This window comes from Agrilus planipennis, unplaced genomic scaffold (genome assembly GCF_000699045.2).
Source record: "Agrilus planipennis isolate EAB-ADULT unplaced genomic scaffold, Apla_2.0 scaffold184, whole genome shotgun sequence".
NCBI lineage: Eukaryota > Metazoa > Arthropoda > Insecta > Coleoptera > Buprestidae > Agrilus > Agrilus planipennis.
In genome coordinates this window covers 418,697-436,991 of record NW_020438988.1, presented here as the reverse complement: position 1 = coordinate 436,991, position 18,295 = coordinate 418,697, and the positions used below count along the sequence as shown (strand labels likewise).

The window sequence follows — 18,295 nt, the reverse complement described above, 5'->3', positions numbered from 1 at the left end:
TATATATTTAATTTTTATTCATTGCTATTAAATGAATAAATTCGGATACTTGACAAATTTTGCGCAACTAATTTCAAAATACTGTATTTGCTTAACTTGATTTTGTAATTTAATAATCTAAATATAAAGACAGGGTTTTCTCTATCACTACCAACTTCTATCAACTTCCCATTGGGGTGGTAAATAACCCTTGGTCTCCTGATGAAAGTAACTTATGAGACCTTTTGGAAAGTTCTAAAAATTTTTGAAATGATCCGGAAAACTCCAGAATGTGTGCAACTGTTACAATCAGTCTAGAATGTTTTAAAAGGTTCTAAAAATTTCTGGAATGATCTAGAAGTTCCAAATTGTGTGCAACTGTTAAAATCGATATGGAATGTTCCAGAAAGTTCTAGAAATATCTGGAATGATCTGGAAAGTTCCAAATTGTGTGCAACTGTTAAAATCGATATGGAATGTTCCAGAAAGTTCTACAATGATCTGGAAAGTTCCAAATTGTGTGCAACTGTTAAAATCGATATGGAATGTTCCAGAAAGTTCTACAAATATCTGGAAAGTTCCAAATGTCCGCAATTAATTATCAAGGATTTCTAGAATTTTCTAGATTTTGTCCAAATATTCTAGAACGATCTACTATTTTTAAGAAATTTTATAAAAGTACAGGGTGGTCTGTCATTATCGGAAATAATTTTGTGTTCTGCAAAATTCTACAACGAACGAAAACATTAAAAAATAAAGGACAAGCTGTCATATATACGATGACGATGAAACGTGCGATGTATTTTAACCCGAGCAATGTCGGGTTTCGCTGCTAGTATTACTTAAATGCCTTCACTCTTTTATTTCTTATACGTGAAACTTCTTAATATTTATGGTGCCAAATTGTTACGTCTCTGTGTTTACTGCCTGTAATTACTTAATTATTTGATAAAGTTTCTGTCCACAATGCGGTTTAGGTAGAAGGAGCTAAGATCTTTTGCATATCTCTAAGTTTCTGCCTTGATCAGAATGTAATTTCATTGGTGTTCTAATAACTTTTGGCGCTTTATTTGAAATTTACTCTGTTGCTACTGTGGCCCCATTCCAATTTAACGCAGTTTGATGGACACTTTTTCACTAAAGATAATACTTCTTACCTCTACCCTTCATAATTTTATGTTAAGCATGACCAGAATCGACATTCAGAATTAAGAAATTCTTGAACTGTGAGCAGCACAGTCATCAAATTTTGTGTACGTAATTTAATATAGTAACCATGATAATATATAATAAGTGTCAACATACAATGAAAGTTGGATCCTAATGAGTGAATTTACCAAAGGTTAGCAGAACGAACCGAAAATGTTGTATATGCATTTAATGGGCTTGTTCAGCAATTTTTTTTTTAATTAATGAATCGAAAGTTCTAGTGAAAAATAAGAGATCTGCAAAAAATCAAAATTTTATTCGCACGATTAATGTTTTAAAAACAATTCTGCTTCTTCTAGGGAAAAGTGGCGTGGCCAGGCGTTACGTCATTATACTCATAGGCTTGGAGATTGTATGCTACTCAACGCTAGTTATTAGTCGCTACAGGCTGTATTCTGTGTAGGTATACATTGTTTGATTCTCATCATCATCATCATAAGGTTGTCGGTCCTAAGACTGATTGGACACGCACCTCCACTCTTTCCTATTCTGAGCTAATCTTCGCATTTTCCTAAAACTAGAACAACCCATATATCCTTAACTGTTTGAGAACAGTATTCTAATCTAGGTTTACCTATACTCCTCTTAAGTCCTGTTTCTTCCTCTAACATATATCTAACTAACCCTTCATATCTAAGGTGTCCTATCAACCTATTTCGCCTATTTCTTCTGACTTCCACGCGGTCCTTTGTTTTCCAATTCTTTCTAATACCTCTTCATTTCTAACCTTCTCTATCCAAGGTATCCTCATCATTCATCGGTAACGCCACATTTCGAATGCTTCAAACATTTTCTTTACCCTGCGCTGTCCTTTGCTTTCTATACCTTCTACTACTTTCGTCCTGACTTATCTATCCTGACTTCCTAGATACTTAATATCGGCCACTTCTTCTAATTTTTCGTCTCCTACCTGTATATTCGCTCTTTCCCTACTTTTTCTTCCCTTGCATACCAGTATTTTTGTTTTATTTTTATTTATTACTAGCGACCCGCCCCAGCTTCGCACGGGTGCAATGCTGATACTAAAAATATATATATATATTTGTGTAGATTATTCTCGAGGATAAATATACTTAAAAATGTAGGGATGAGTTACAAAGATAGAAGAGTGATACTTAGTTTGTATAAAGAGCAACAGGCAGTTGTATAGCTGGGGCTGCAACGTAGAGTAGTAAATATTAGGAAGGGAGTCAGACAGGGATGCACACTGTCACCGCTACTTTTTAATCTATACATCGAAGACGCGATCATGCGATCAACATCATTAAAGACAGTACAACTGTAGGGATAGATGTGCAAGGGCAAAAGATTAGTATGCTTAGATTTGCAGATGATATAGCAGTATTAGCATTTAGCAAGGAGGACTTAGAGATAGCTTTAAATAAAATGGAAGCGGTACTGACAGATCATTACTGTATGAAAATAAATAAAAGTAAAACTATAATACTGGTATGCAAAAGAAGAAAAAGTAGGTAAAGAGCGAATATAAAGATAGGAGACGAAAAATTAGTAGAAGTGGCTGATTTTAGATACCTAGGAAGTCAGATAAGTCAGGATGGAAGGAGTAGTAGGGATATAAAGCAGAGGATAGCGCAGGGTCGTGACGCCTTTAATAAAAAAAGTCACTTCTATGCTCGTGAACGGTTAATTTAGAAAATCGAAAAAGGTTGTTAAAGGTGTATGTTTGGAGCACGGCGTTGTACGGGTGCGAAACATGGACAGTGGGCGCGGCGGAAAAGAAGAGGTTAGAAGCGTTCGAAATGTGGTGTTACAGGCGGATGATGAGGATAACGTGGGTAGAAAAGGTTAGAAATGAAGAGGTATTGGAAAGAATAGGAGAACAGAGAACTCTATTGAAGTCAATAAAAAATATGCGAGATAGGTTGGTAGGACACCTTCTCAGGCATGAAGGTCTGGTCAGAGACATATTAGAGGCAGAAACGGGAGTTAAGCGGGGTATAGGTAGACCTAGATTAGATTACTGTTCGCAAATAGTTAAGAATGTGGACTGTTCTAGTTTTAGGGAAATGCGAAGTTTAGCTGAGGATAGGAAAGAGTGGAGGTACGTGTTCAACCAGTCTTAGGACTGACGACCTTATGATGATGATGATTCTCGAGGAGGGGAATCTTCAAAAGACACCCCTTGAACATACTAAATATACTACAGAAAGTCTTTATATACAATATTCACAGCTTTTTTGTCATTAGACAATACATTAGACCAACCGGCCGGTACCGCCGCAACCGCTATGTCCTAGCATTTTAAAACTGTAATATCTTCGAAAATATTCATTTAAAGTACATGCTGTAAAGGGCCATATTGATCTGTATTAAATCCACAATGTATTTAAGCTACTTAATTGGCTAAGATTTAATGCTGTATTGCTTAAAACCGCTATTATTTCTCATAAAAAGTAAAGGATAAAAAATGATTATTGTGGGTTATCCCTAAGAGATAGACATATACTATTCCGGACTTTTTTGTAGACCTTTTTAAGATGTACGATACTATGGTACATTATTTTGATATATGTCGTAGCGTTCAGCGTTTGCAATGTAAGCGCAAAAAATGTGTTTATTTACGACATCACATTACAAACCTTTAAAATTATCAGTGTTTGTCTTCTATATTATGAATGTATTATACATATAAACCTTCCTCTTGAATCACTCTATCTATTAAAAAAAACCCGCATCAAAATCCGTTGCGTAGTTTTAAAGATCTAAGCATACATAGGGACGGACAGCAGGAAGCGACTTTGTTTTATACTATTGTAATGTTCGTGGGTTTAACAAAATAAACTTCTTAGACTGATAACAACAAAACTATTTAATTACACTAATTATTAATATATCAGTATTTACTGCGCTATTTATTTCACTGCTATCACTGTCAATTTATTTCTGGATTCACTTCTGCAACGGTCAATTTCGGCGATCGTCCCTTTAAATACTCTTTTGTTTCCTTTCTGGAACCCTCTAGAAACATCCGGATCGTTTAGTTTTTCTTTGAACTGCTTAACTTCTTTCCCAGAACGCAGGTACGACACATACATTTACAAATACGGCGCACATGAAGAAAGGCGCCCGCGGCTAGTCGGCGAATCGATAAGCCGCCCACGCACACAAACACGCTTGTGCTCGCTACAATATTATGTGTTCATGTAGCGATTTTGAAAATATTACAATGTCATCCATGTAAGCAAAAGCAAATTTGTACAAAAAGTCTCGTAGTACCGTGTCCATCATGCATTGAAATGTAGCGGGTGCGTACGTACATATTCGTCATGACCACATGACCATCGTCAAAAGAAAACGTTTTCTCAAAAAGTAGTAAGACCATTTTCCTAAAGAATCTAAAACGTCTTCGATTCGCGATAATGGGTATTTGTCTTCGACAGTTTTTTTATTTAATTCGCGAAAATTGATAACCATGCGTCATTTTTTCTTTCCTGAAGCATCCATTTTCTTTCTTTCTGTCCAAACAAGAGAAGCGTAAGGGGAAATAGAAGGTTTTATTACACCGGCATTGAGTAATTTTTTTGACTTGATTTTAAATTTCGTTTTTAAGTTTTTGTGGGTAAGGGAATTTTTTTTGATAAACATGTGAATAGTTAGTTTTCCTAATATGATGGGTTACTTGCGTAGTCGTAATTAATTTTTGTTGATTCTTGCTAAAAAGAAATAGTTGAGCGGGTAAATAAGTGTTTCCGTATTCGTCATAAACGTACGGGTCTTGTTCATTCTTTAACTAAATTTAGGTCTTTCATGGTTTTGGAAATTATTAGGTCCTTGATTTTGAGAATTATTTGGTCGCCTAAACTGAGAGACGGTTCTCATAGCAGCATCGCCTTTACTTGAAGTTCTTTGAAAATTATTTTGATGTGTATTCCAGTTTTGTTGTTGGAATACCGGGTGAGACTTAGGCGCAATGAAAGATCTGAAAGGAGCATTTCTATTTAATAAAGGGAACTGTTGTCTAGGAATTTTTTGAAAGGTTTAGAGGTTAGTAAAGGGTTGCCTTTGCGTAGGTCAGAAATTTTGACAAGGTGCATAGTATAACTTTGTCTGTGGTTATGGTTTTTGTGTAATAGTATTGTGTGGGTGTAGCTTTTTGGAATGACCTCTGGCCTATGTATTTTATATACTAAAAAAGGTGTCATGACAGGTAGTGTGATCCATAGGTAAGAGCAAAGGTTTCCGGATGTAACTTTAACAACAAAAATTCAGTAGTGTGATCTTCTACGCCACTTACCGAATATATTTCGAACTATCATATTCCAACGAGCACTCTGTGTAGCTTTAGGTCACTTCGTGTGTTTTCGTCGCCGGAAAAATACCATACATGCATATATCTATGAAATATATTCAACAATGTTCCCTTTGTATATCTCTTATCTATAGCCTATAGTGGTCGTTTTGACAGTTCGTCAGATGCCAGTAGGGAATTCCGAATTTAATCTGTGTTCCGAATTATGTTATTAACTTGTTATTAAATATTAACTGTGCATTGGAATACTCAATTAATATTATTAATATTAACCATAGATAATATTAGACATATACATATATTAACAAATAAAAGGAAATCATGGCTGAGTCGGCTTCTCCTCCATTATTTGAAAATGTGAATATTTTGGAAGAATTGAAGGATCATGAAACAAGTGATTTATTTGTTTCTGCTATGCAGGTACAGTAGCTACATATAAATTATTATAACATTCCTTTAGTTTTAGTTAATTTTGTGTAATTTTATATATCCGCCTCTTATGATAAGATTTATCGGCGTTTTACAATCATAAAATAATTTACTTCCTGTATATACGATATGCAAATGTTTTGCAGGATCCATCATCTGTTATCATTAAGGAAGATGAAAGAAAAAAATCAATGGATAAAACAAATGAGGATAATAATGAACCCAAAGCAGATTCATTTGAAAATAAACAAGATATGGTTACAGTTCCAATTAATAATGAAAATAACATAGATCAGCCATTAGAAGAGGTATTTAGAATTTATTAAAATGGAAATCCTAATATTATTTATCTCATGTCATGTTGTTAAAGGTTGAAGTGGAGAATTCTGATAATTTCATAGACATCTCCATTGTTGATACTCAAAAAGTAGGTGATGGTATGGCAGCTTATGTATTGTATAAAGTCAGAACCAGAACAAATATGCCACTATTTAAAAAGAAGGAAGTGTATGTAATGAGAAGATTTAGTGATTTTTTAGGTTTACATGACAAATTAACGGAAAAATACCTTAAAATGGGAAGAATAATACCTCCTGCACCAGAAAAAAGTGTCATTGGTAATGTTATTAATTATTTAGTGAACTAACCATTTTTCCAACTAAATATTTTTTTAACATGCTACAGGAATGACCAAGATAAAGATGTCGAATCAGTCAGATGGTGCTGTTGCTGCAAATGGTATTGACTTTATTGAAAGAAGGCGTGCATCATTAGAAAGATATTTAAGAAGAACAGCTCAGCATTCTGTGCTAGTTGTTGACCCTGATTTTAGAGAATTTTTGGAAGCAGGTAAATTGCGTAATGATCTGGTTTTCAGTTTCGGGCAGATGTGACACTCTCTCTGAACTTAGTGCTGCTATCTATATCTCAAGCATTTTAAGATCTTTGCCTTATATTGAAAATATGGATTCAGTTATGGTTATATTTTTATAACTTCAAATCTAATGATTCAAGAGTGAAAAAAATAAACCAGATTATTTTAGTTGGATCTAAAATTTTGCCATGTGCTTGCAAAATAATTTTTCCAAAAATTTGAAAAAATGTATTTAAGACATGCTGAAATTTTAACAGCAAATTTCTTATACTTTGAAATAAATATTTGTAAAATACAGATCATTTGGTTGTCTTTTTTAAAATATTTACTTTTATTATACGAAATATGCTGTTAAAATTTCAACATGCCTCAAATATATATTTTCAATTCTTTTGAAAAATTATTTTGCAAGCACCTAGCAAACTTTTAGACCTGACTAAATAATCTGGCTTATTTATTTTTTCACTCTTTATGTATTAAGTTTAAAGTTATAACAATTTCAAAATGCCTGAAAAGGACTGATACCTGTGGTTCTTTATTTGGGTATTATAGAATATAGAAGTATTGAACGAGTATTCAGCATGCCTCAAATACCTACCCAAAAATGTCCACTAGCTGTCGGACTATAAAGGCGTCTGTGTTTTCACAACTAACGAGCCAATCATCAAACAAAGAGGTGACACTCAGAATTTATTTCTCTCTTTTTAGATTCGCAAACGCATATTACAGGACCAGAATATATATGTCTATACAATTACTATATTCTGTTGTGACTCGCGAACCAACTATCTTAAATGAAACAGGTCGCTTTATTGGTTTCAAATCACTTAAAAATAAGTGATGGTTTGTTTCACTAACTACACTATTTTGCATTTACGTACAACGCAAATAGAAAACAACAAATCAGGCGCTCATTTATTTGCAGGCACTTTCCGGTGATACCAAACTTCTGCTGCTTGAACCAAGTACGATTGTAAAATTATGTATTTCGTATTTACTTTATACCGTGCCAATAGCTCAGGCAGCTTGTTTGGCCCCACATTAGAATTCCGATCCCATATCCAATTCACTTTTGTCGACGTGATACATACAGACAAATGAAAATACATGAGTCTAAAAATAGAAATGAAATATGTACGAGGGTGGATTGATAAGTTTCCGGCCTGACCAAGAAAAACAAGGTTTTTAAAAATTTTTTTTTTTTATTTCTCAACATAATCTCCTCCAAGGCTGATACATTTCTCATAGCGGTGTTCAAGTCTATTAATGCCATCTCTATAGACTGATTCGTCAAGCTCCTCAAAATAACCATTTACAGCTTCGATTACTTCTTCATTGTCCGCAAATCTCTTACCGCCAAGCCATTNTTCGGATTTTTTCCAAAACATGTTTGATCGCATAGTTTCAACAAGAGTCAATCAATTTTATGTTCAACAACTTTTTACATAATCATAAAAATGCATGTAATAATAATAAATCTGAATTCCTAGATACCTAAAATCGGCCACGTTCTTTTAATTTTTCGCCTCCTATCTTTAATTCGCTCTTTCCCTGCTTTTCCTTCCCTTGCATACCAGTATTTTGTGTTTTTTTTATTTATTTTCATACAGTATTGTTTTGTCAATACCGCTTCCATTTTATCTTTAAGCTATCTCTAACTCCTCCTTGCTAGATGCTAATAGTGTTATATCATCTCCAAATCTAAGCATACTAATCTTTTGCTCCTGTATATCTATCCCTACAGTTGTAATGTCTTTAATGATGTTGATCACGTCTTCGATGTATTATAAGTAAAAAAAAGTGTTAACAAAAGTAAAAAATCAAGAGAGGGCTTTGGCGACAGAGATATTCTGATCGTAACAAAGTCTTCACGTAGGTATTGATAAGTTAACTAAGACAATTTCTTAATGCCTAAAACTGCTAGATCAAATGAAGTAGCCCCATTCCTTTATTTTATTTGTTTTATGTGCACTCCAAATGAAATAAAAAGTGCAACAAATAGGTCTAAACCCACATCAAGAGTGATGGACGGAATTAGTTCAATCTTGATTAGAATGGTTGCGCACACAATCTGTTTTCCTCTTTCTGATTTTATTAACAACTGTTTTCTAGTGAGAATTTGGCATGAACACTTCAAAGCAGCGGTAACGGTGCACATATTTAATACAACGAACAAATGCTGGCCCATATCGCTAATTTCCAATTTTGCTGAAAACTAGTCAAATATTGTTCCACTATACTGTCAAGCATGTGGTCAATACAGAACCGTATGCAAGTAAGAACTGCGGCCATGCGTTTTGAGTTAAGGTTCGTTATAACGCCTTAGGTTAAGTTGGTACCATTGCAAAATTTTACACAAGTTCATGGAGGGTGTCGTAAACTCCACTTTTTCAATTATATTGTATATTCTGTATTATTAAATTTTCCAGATATTGAGCTACCTAAAGCCACCAGCACATCTGCTTTGAGCAGCGCAGGAGTGATGAGATTGTTTAATAAAGTTGGGGAAACAGTAAATAAAATGACCTATAAAATGGATGAATCTGACCCAGTAAGTACCAAAGCAATCTGCCACTTTTTTGCCTAGACTCTAAAATATTTAATTTTCAGTCTTACAATAATAAAAACAAAAGTAATATAATTCTTACAATTTTTAATTAAAAATGTTTTAGTGGTTTGAAAATAAATTAGCTCATGTAGAATCTCTTGAATCTCAATTAAGGAAACTTCATAATAGTGTAGAAGCTCTAGTAACATATCGTAAAGAATTAGCTAATCTAACCAAATAATTTTAATCTTTAAAAAAACATGTCAGTTAACAATCGAGCCCCTGTCACGACTTACAAGCGGGCGGTTTACCACTAAATCAATCCACCTTACAAATCCTATCTGGAAATTTGTAAATAGGTATGTATGTAATCTTAAAACTAATAAAAAAAATCGGGTGTAATGGGTTTTGAAGTAATTGGAGAAAAATGTATTTGCTAGAAATGGACAGTACTGTAGAGTTGTTTTTTGTTTTTTTTTTCTCCGTTTATTCCAGATTTAGTTTAAATTCAGATTCTTTTGAGTCAGGAACCGTTCCTCATGGTTGAAGACACGCTTATATTCAGATAATACACAAAAAACAAATGATATAACAAATTATAGGCAATTGAGCACCTTATTAATGCTTCTTGATGTTATTTGTTGCAAATTATTTTTTATCACAATTTTCCAGTTGTATTTTATACGACTTAAATACTCCTTAAATTTGTAAGAAAATCCCTGAGTTGACAGCAATGTCAGCAATATGGATATTTAAATGGGCGTTCTGCATTTAGTAATTTAATCTTAGGTATATAACGATTTTATTGTGAAGGTTTTAAACGAGCCTTGTGAAGTAACTATTCCTGTTTCTGAAATAAGTGGCGAGCTTTGGAAGGTATTAACTATATACAATAGGGAATCGCATGGTGAGTAAAGCAGCGTAGTTAAGGGACAAAAAAAATTCTAAGAAAATTAGAACGGTGCCGATTGTACGTAGAACAACCAATGAAGTATCAACAACTTCCTACTACGGCACTACACATACTAATGTTTAGACGTCCATTTTTTAAATAACTTTTCGTCGTTGATAGTAGGCAGCACTATTTCAAATACAGCTCGATATGACATTAGGAACACAAAAGAAAAAATTAACGTTACATAAACATTCATGAGTGTATTAATATCCTCTGGATATATAATTGTAATTTTATTAATTGCAATACTAATAAACACATACGCACAGACGTACGAATACTACAAAAATTCCCACCCCATGCTAAAAAACAGGCTTCGAGGCATTTACCAAACTTATTTCTGGGTCACGCGAAAACACCCGACATTTAGCGTATTTCATTTGCTGTGATCCTCATACGGTCGTGCAAATCAGAAGAAGCTAAGCGGATTTAGATTCGGTCTTCACGCCGGTCATGATACAGGATCCGCTCGATCAATCTCACGCACTGGTCTTACAATGTGAGAGGGATATGTTGGGGCATCGACCCCCACAGCACTTACATGTAGAGTATACATTGCTGGTTTCTTTGTACATTTAAAAAATTTGCCGATGAGGAAATTTTCGCTGGTGATATCGAGTAAAATTTAACCGTTGCCGTTGCTTTTACGTTGTATTTATATTCGCCGCAAATAAGTATGCCACAAAATTCTGCCGTACTAAATGTCATTGTAACAACTACTATTCTGCATTTACCTATGGCACTATCACACTGACCTACAGCAGTGAGTTCGACTGTACATACGTACGTAATACAAGCCTACAACGTTAAACCCTTCCATGGTGTCGACCATCACATTCTTTAAAAGATAGAAGTGATTGACATTGAGGGTATGTTACTTTTATCTTGTTGGTCGTCAAAAAGCTGTTAGAGTCAACAAGTTTGCTTCAAAATTTATTGATGTAACTTTAGGAGTACCCTAAGGTCCTCACATTGGCCTTATATTATTTATTATTTTTGAGGGGGTTGACTGGCGCGATAATACAGAAAATAATAAGGCTTTTAATAACACAACAAGGCAGATGCGAACAGCAAAAACGAGGGTATTGTATTGTATCGAACTTCATAGGCTATGTAATATAAATGTTATGTTTATGTTCAGGTACCTGCATTTCTCAGTATTAGTGGTACGCATACCCCGACCTGAAGGGTCTGTATACTCGACCACTAATGTACAAAATTACCAACTACTCAACACGTTTCTCAGAAAGTTAAAATTGAGAAATTTATATTTTTGCTGATACATTTTTTTATAAACGACCTTGTTGATTCTTTCCAGCTCGCAGAAATTTTAATTTACGCTGGCGGAATTCATTATTTTAATGCTATTGTAGCCTGATCGAAATCAAATAACATATTATTCAATTATTTTGGTAAGACTTGTAGTTTCGTTTAGTGATTGTTACTTCAATTACCGTGGTAATTCTATTGAGAATGTAGGTTCAATTTATTCACACCTTTATGCCACTTTTTCATTATTTTCCACCTTCGGATTTTTTCCAAAACATGTTTGATCGCATAGTTTCAACAAGAGTCAATCAATTTTATGTTCAACAACTTTTTACATAATCATAAAAATGCATGTAATAATAATAAATCTGAATTCCTAGATACCTAAAATCGGCCACGTTCTTTTAATTTTTCGCCTCCTATCTTTAATTCGCTCTTTCCCTGCTTTTCCTTCCCTTGCATACCAGTATTTTGTGTTTTTTTTATTTATTTTCATACAGTATTGTTTTGTCAATACCGCTTCCATTTTATCTTTAAGCTATCTCTAACTCCTCCTTGCTAGATGCTAATAGTGTTATATCATCTCCAAATCTAAGCATACTAATCTTTTGCTCCTGTATATCTATCCCTACAGTTGTAATGTCTTTAATGATGTTGATCACGTCTTCGATGTATTATAAGTAAAAAAAAGTGTTAACAAAAGTAAAAAATCAAGAGAGGGCTTTGGCGACAGAGATATTCTGATCGTAACAAAGTCTTCACGTAGGTATTGATAAGTTAACTAAGACAATTTCTTAATGCCTAAAACTGCTAGATCAAATGAAGTAGCCCCATTCCTTTATTTTATTTGTTTTATGTGCACTCCAAATGAAATAAAAAGTGCAACAAATAGGTCTAAACCCACATCAAGAGTGATGGACGGAATTAGTTCAATCTTGATTAGAATGGTTGCGCACACAATCTGTTTTCCTCTTTCTGATTTTATTAACAACTGTTTTCTAGTGAGAATTTGGCATGAACACTTCAAAGCAGCGGTAACGGTGCACATATTTAATACAACGAACAAATGCTGGCCCATATCGCTAATTTCCAATTTTGCTGAAAACTAGTCAAATATTGTTCCACTATACTGTCAAGCATGTGGTCAATACAGAACCGTATGCAAGTAAGAACTGCGGCCATGCGTTTTGAGTTAAGGTTCGTTATAACGCCTTAGGTTAAGTTGGTACCATTGCAAAATTTTACACAAGTTCATGGAGGGTGTCGTAAACTCCACTTTTTCAATTATATTGTATATTCTGTATTATTAAATTTTCCAGATATTGAGCTACCTAAAGCCACCAGCACATCTGCTTTGAGCAGCGCAGGAGTGATGAGATTGTTTAATAAAGTTGGGGAAACAGTAAATAAAATGACCTATAAAATGGATGAATCTGACCCAGTAAGTACCAAAGCAATCTGCCACTTTTTTGCCTAGACTCTAAAATATTTAATTTTCAGTCTTACAATAATAAAAACAAAAGTAATATAATTCTTACAATTTTTAATTAAAAATGTTTTAGTGGTTTGAAAATAAATTAGCTCATGTAGAATCTCTTGAATCTCAATTAAGGAAACTTCATAATAGTGTAGAAGCTCTAGTAACATATCGTAAAGAATTAGCTAATCTAACCAATGGAGTAGCTCGTTCAGCAGCAATGCTAAGTGCTTGTGAAGACCACAACTCACTGTCAAGAGCACTTTCACAACTAGCAGACACTGAAGAAAAGGTATTTTATTTTCTGTTCACACTTGAAGTTCACGCATTGAATAGTAAAATCTGGAGTAAATTAAATTTTGTAAAATAAATATAAATAATTTATATAATACCGAATTACGGCAGTATGTCGCCTCTACTGATATTTGCTGCTGTTTGAAGTATTTCAAATGTTAGACAGGGGCCTTATTAAGGTATTTACTAGTGTAATTGAGTCGACCATCCAACTTATATTAGTTATATATACTTATACATGAAAGGCACGTAAAACAAATTAATCACAACGGATTACATTTTTGGTTAGGAATTTGTAAAAACTAACAGATGTGGATCGCGAATTTGATCTAATCAGCACGCCATATGCAGTTTGAGATAAATCACGATACCGTCATAATAGATGTCGATATCATACAACGCGAGTCATAACTATTGGGACATAAAGCAGGTGCAGGTTATTTGGACCAAATAGACATATTATATTCGTTTTTTGACAATAATTTCACAAGATTTTTATAAATTGACACTAGACAAAACGTATTATTTATATTAATTTAAAAATCTGTTACAGGGGACGCCACGTGCGCGATCCTTGAAGCTGAAATTGTGTCATATTTCTTTTAACGAAATATTTTGGTAACTTTGGTTATAATACATGATATAAACATCATTCTTATATAAGATTGTTATAGTTGTTTCAATTTGATAATTTCAATCGTTTTCCAGCATTTCAGAACCGCGAAAAGGAATTTCAAATAAAAAGCAGTAAAAAAACTTGCAATGCGTAATAATAAAGTTATCAAAAAATGAAAATAATGTCACCTTTGTTAGTGGCCTAACACGCGAAGGGGGGGGGGTGGAAGAGAGTGGCCCAGGTGGCGCAAATGTGTTACCGCAAAAATGTAAGAAATAAGGAAATAAAATTGAACTAGCAACACTGATCGTGAGAATCAAAACAATTAATTAGTATAATCTATCAGTATGGGTGTTCGAGTGAGAACAATGCTAAGAATTTCAGAGCCATCTTTGTAAAAAATTAAACAATTTTAGTTGCTTTCAGAAAGAACAGTAAATAATTTGAAAATTTGAGGGGATGGGTATAGGAAACCTAGTACATTCGAAAAAGCATAAAATTCTGCATAAGGGTATGAAAATACATACAGGGTGTTCCATTTAAAAAAAACGACTGTGATTGAAGTAACCTAAAGTTGCCAATTCCGCCATTAAATATCTAACACTCTGTATGTAATTAACCCACTTTGAAAGTATGGACGGAATGCTTGAAGGTATAGCTATCTCTCCTGTGAATATTATTACTCCAGCTTTCTTATTGTAAAATAGGCATGTTTTTTCGCTACCTATTGTTCTGCTACTTTTTTTAAAAAAATATCTCGAAAACGGTAAATTTTACAAGTGGGAATGTTGTATAAAAGTCTATCTAAAATCATAAGTAGAATTCAAAAAAGTTAAAAACCGAAACGCAGTAGGTACCTGTAAACATTGCTATACAATCATTTAATTTAAAATCCTTTTTTTTAGGTCGAATGTTTACACATTGAACAAGCAAATACTGACTTTTACATATTGTGTGAAATGCTGAAGGATTATTTGGGTCTGCTGGGAGCTGTCCGAGATGCTTTTCATGAACGTACTAAATTGTTTCAACACTGGCAACACTCACAGCAAATGTTGAATCGTAAAAGAGAGGCAAAAGCAAAGCTTGAACTCAGCAGTCGAAATGATAAATTGGATCAAGCTGGAGTAGAAGTTATTGAGGTATTTAAAACAATTTTTGTTCTTCTAAGTAGACAAAAAAATTGTTTTAGTGGGAAGCTAAAGTGGAAAGAGGTCAAGAAAATTTCAACAGAATATCAAACATAATAAAAGCTGAAATGGAACGGTTTGAAAAATGCAGAATAGAAGACTTCAGGAATGCTTTCATCAGTTACCTAGAAAATCATTTGAATCATCAAGCTCAAGTAAGTTAATTAATTTTCTAATTCCATTTTTATATATATAAATACATGATCTCATTAAAAAAATAGCTTGTTAAATACTGGGAAGCATTCCTACCTGAAGCTAGAGCGATTGCCTGACTGGAGGACATAAACCAGGATTAGCAGGAACGACATTCCAACTGGAAATTTCCCCGATTTTGATTATAATACAAATACAACACCGTGGCTGTACTTCATCGATCACAATCATCGATTTTCTGCCTGATATACACAAGTCGATCAGTAATATATACCTTAGGATTATTGTATTATTATGTAAAAATGTTTATTTCATGGATATAGTTAGTTGAAAACTTCTATTATTACTGCATTATAAAAGCATACATTACATAAAAATAAGGGTATAATTAATATAATGTAGGTAAGGTGAAGTATTAATTTTTAAACGTTTCAATAAATCACTTTATATCTTGTGCCAAATTACTGCGATTCAGAGAAGTTTCCAATTTATTAATCTTATAACTGTATAATTATTGCTTCTAAATATAAATGTCGATATAATTAAATTTCTATACATAGCTTTTTCTTTGTAGTCTTATGCTTGATTTCTTAAATTGTTTTCTTTTACCTTACTATTTACATATATTGCTAATAAAGGAATTGTGTTAAAATTCATTTAAATGTATGTGTCTAAAATTGAAAAAGTAATTGTTATCACTAGTGTAATGGTGAAATAAAACAATTGGTAAAGTAAAAATGTTTTATTAAAAAAAAATATTGTTTATATAAAATAGTAATATTGCATCAAAATTATTGTACTATATGTACTATCATCAAAAAGTTACTTTATCACCTACAAATGTTTCAAGTTTTGATGATACATGCAATAAAAAGAAGAAATCTTGTACCTGTATTTCCTTTTGATGTTCTAAATTTAAATAAGAACATCATACACATAACAGCATCGCTTTACCCACCNAACTATTAACGTTATCTCGCAAATAATTCAGGGAAGGTTAGGTTAAGGGGAGTTAAAAAATATGTACAAGGTTGAAACAATTCCCTCCTGTCCAACTCCCTCTCACTCTCAACCCAATCATACATGAAATATTTGCTGACAACTTTTAAACAACTCCTTCTGCTCCTAATCTTACATGAAGGATTTCTATAACACGTCGATGTAATTATGGAATAAAATATTTACATCATTTTTGAAAGAAATATTCAATCTGTTAAATGAAAAACAAAAAAATGAAAACTTGCCTTATTTATTCCAGAGCCCCTGTGGTTGTCTTGTCCTCAAGTAATTTCCTGGTTCACTCTGCGACTAAAATTAATTATTCCAACCACAACTGTTACTCATCAATAAATACAAGTTTATGGAATAAATTATAGATATATTTTTAAAAATGTAAAACAACTCCCAAAATAAAAAAATACAGAAACATCCACTAAACTTAATAAAAGTGATTTTAATTGTAAGGATGACGTCAGCAGATGCAATTTTATCCCTCGAAAAATATCAGAAATAATATTAATAATTACAACGGAAATAAAGATTGGAAACAAGAAATAATGTTGTTATAATTTATTTCTTGAAAAGTACATTCCCTAATCTATTGACGGTGTTTACAATTTGTCCAAATATTGGCTAAGGTCTGGTAGACCTTCCTTAAGACCCTTTCGTTTTCTCGTTTCCTAAAAAAAATGAATGGAAAATTAGAACATGAACAAATCACACACCCATTTCTATACATTTAAGAAGCAAAAAGACTGTTGATTCCCCTATCCGGGAAGTGAAGATGCAACACTTCAAACCCTAAACTTAGAACCTATTTATTTACCACAATAAGTGAACCCAAATTGCAAACAACAAAATAGGCTGTCTTTTGTGGAAAACCGTAACGTAATGTGTTGTATAGTATATGTACGTATGTATAGATAGATAAAGTAAAACGTTAAGAATAAGCTCTTTCAGAAGGCTGTAGCAAAACATTGGCATGGTATTGGCTATCGTAATGTGCATTACTGTTGAAACGTATGCATTCTCCATTTTGTTGGCTACAGCGAGCGACACCAATTCTCATTTAGGTTCAGACACGCATGCATAAGTATACTAAAACTGATTTATCGGGACTTTTCAGAGCAGGTACTCCTTGAAAAAGTACGTTTTTACAACCGAAGAAAAAATATTAATCGTTACTACCCTGGAGTCCAATAAAGGTGTGCTTGGCAGGCTTTACCTAGACTACTCCACTGAAGAGTCAATTTATAAGGCGACTTTTTTGAATCACCATGACACACAGAGATGATCTTTGTTTACGTGTACTTTTTTTTATGACGAATATAGTATAGAACAAGGATGGCCAACCAATAGATCGCGATCGATCTGTCAATCGTGGATATCGGTCCAGTCGATCGCAACAAAGCAGAGAAAAACTTGAGTATGTAAAAAAAAATAAATTGCTAATTACTAATAAGCATCCTTAATGCCTTGTTTTTTCCATTTAATAAATTAAAAAATACTATTTGTACTTTTGTTTTTATTTGGTTTGAATTTTATCTAAAAACAACATTTCCATTCAATTTTGTGGTAAAGATTTAAAATAAAATCTGATTAGTAGGTCTCGAGTTTGATTAAGTTGGCCATCCCTGGCATAAAGTTTTAATAACAGGTAGACTTACGTATATGCGTCATTTTTCAATAAAATACTCTAACCTAATTTTTTAAATTAAATGAATAAATGTTTCCTTATGTTGTTTTTCAATAAAATTATTTGACAAATTAAGACCTAAGTTTACTCTATTTTCCGTATATAGTATAGGCTAATATTGTGCCTTCATCCATCCATCAATATACATATGAAAATATAATTGATTTTTAGAAATACATGTAATAGAATCTATAGTAGGTATTTGCTATACCAGAACTGTACAATACACAAGCACACAATATTCTTATATACGAATACTTCAAGAATTTAGTGTAAAAGTTGGTAAATTACATTTGAAAAGTTTACCTGTACAATATTGTAGGGTCTGCTGCTTGGT

General features: G+C 33.1%; 2 protein-coding genes across 2 annotated transcripts in view; one reads left to right on the top strand and one right to left on the bottom strand.

The window, feature by feature from the left end:
• The first annotated feature begins 5,589 nt into the window (after positions 1-5,589).
• LOC108742039 (sorting nexin-2) lies at positions 5,590-15,724 on the top strand. The gene is made up of 9 exons (XM_018477043.2): positions 5,590-5,878; positions 6,034-6,195; positions 6,258-6,504; positions 6,572-6,736; positions 9,191-9,312; positions 13,096-13,302; positions 14,826-15,062; positions 15,113-15,265; positions 15,332-15,724. Exons 1-9 carry the CDS (start codon positions 5,780-5,782, stop codon positions 15,380-15,382), a joined length of 1,443 nt encoding a protein of 480 aa, XP_018332545.1. The 5' UTR covers positions 5,590-5,779; the 3' UTR covers positions 15,383-15,724.
• A 1,093-nt stretch (positions 15,725-16,817) lies between these two features.
• LOC108740577 (elongation factor 2) overlaps positions 16,818-18,295 on the bottom strand; it is a 27,477-nt gene continuing 25,999 nt past the window's right edge. The window contains exon 12 of the mRNA XM_025975632.1: positions 16,818-16,942. Within this exon, the coding sequence (XP_025831417.1) occupies positions 16,874-16,942 (69 nt within the window). The 3' untranslated portion in view covers positions 16,818-16,873. The remainder of the gene's footprint in view (positions 16,943-18,295) is intronic.

Excerpts from the sequence above, each read along its gene's own strand:
- LOC108742039 (XM_018477043.2), top strand. The coding sequence starts at position 5,780 with ATGGCTGAGTCGGCTTCTCCTCCATTATTTGAAAATGTGAATATTTTG. Across the intron at positions 5,879-6,033 it reads TATTTGTTTCTGCTATGCAG|GATCCATCATCTGTTATCAT; the intron begins GTACAGTAGCTA and ends AATGTTTTGCAG. Across the intron at positions 6,505-6,571 it reads ACCAGAAAAAAGTGTCATTG|GAATGACCAAGATAAAGATG; the intron begins GTAATGTTATTA and ends AACATGCTACAG.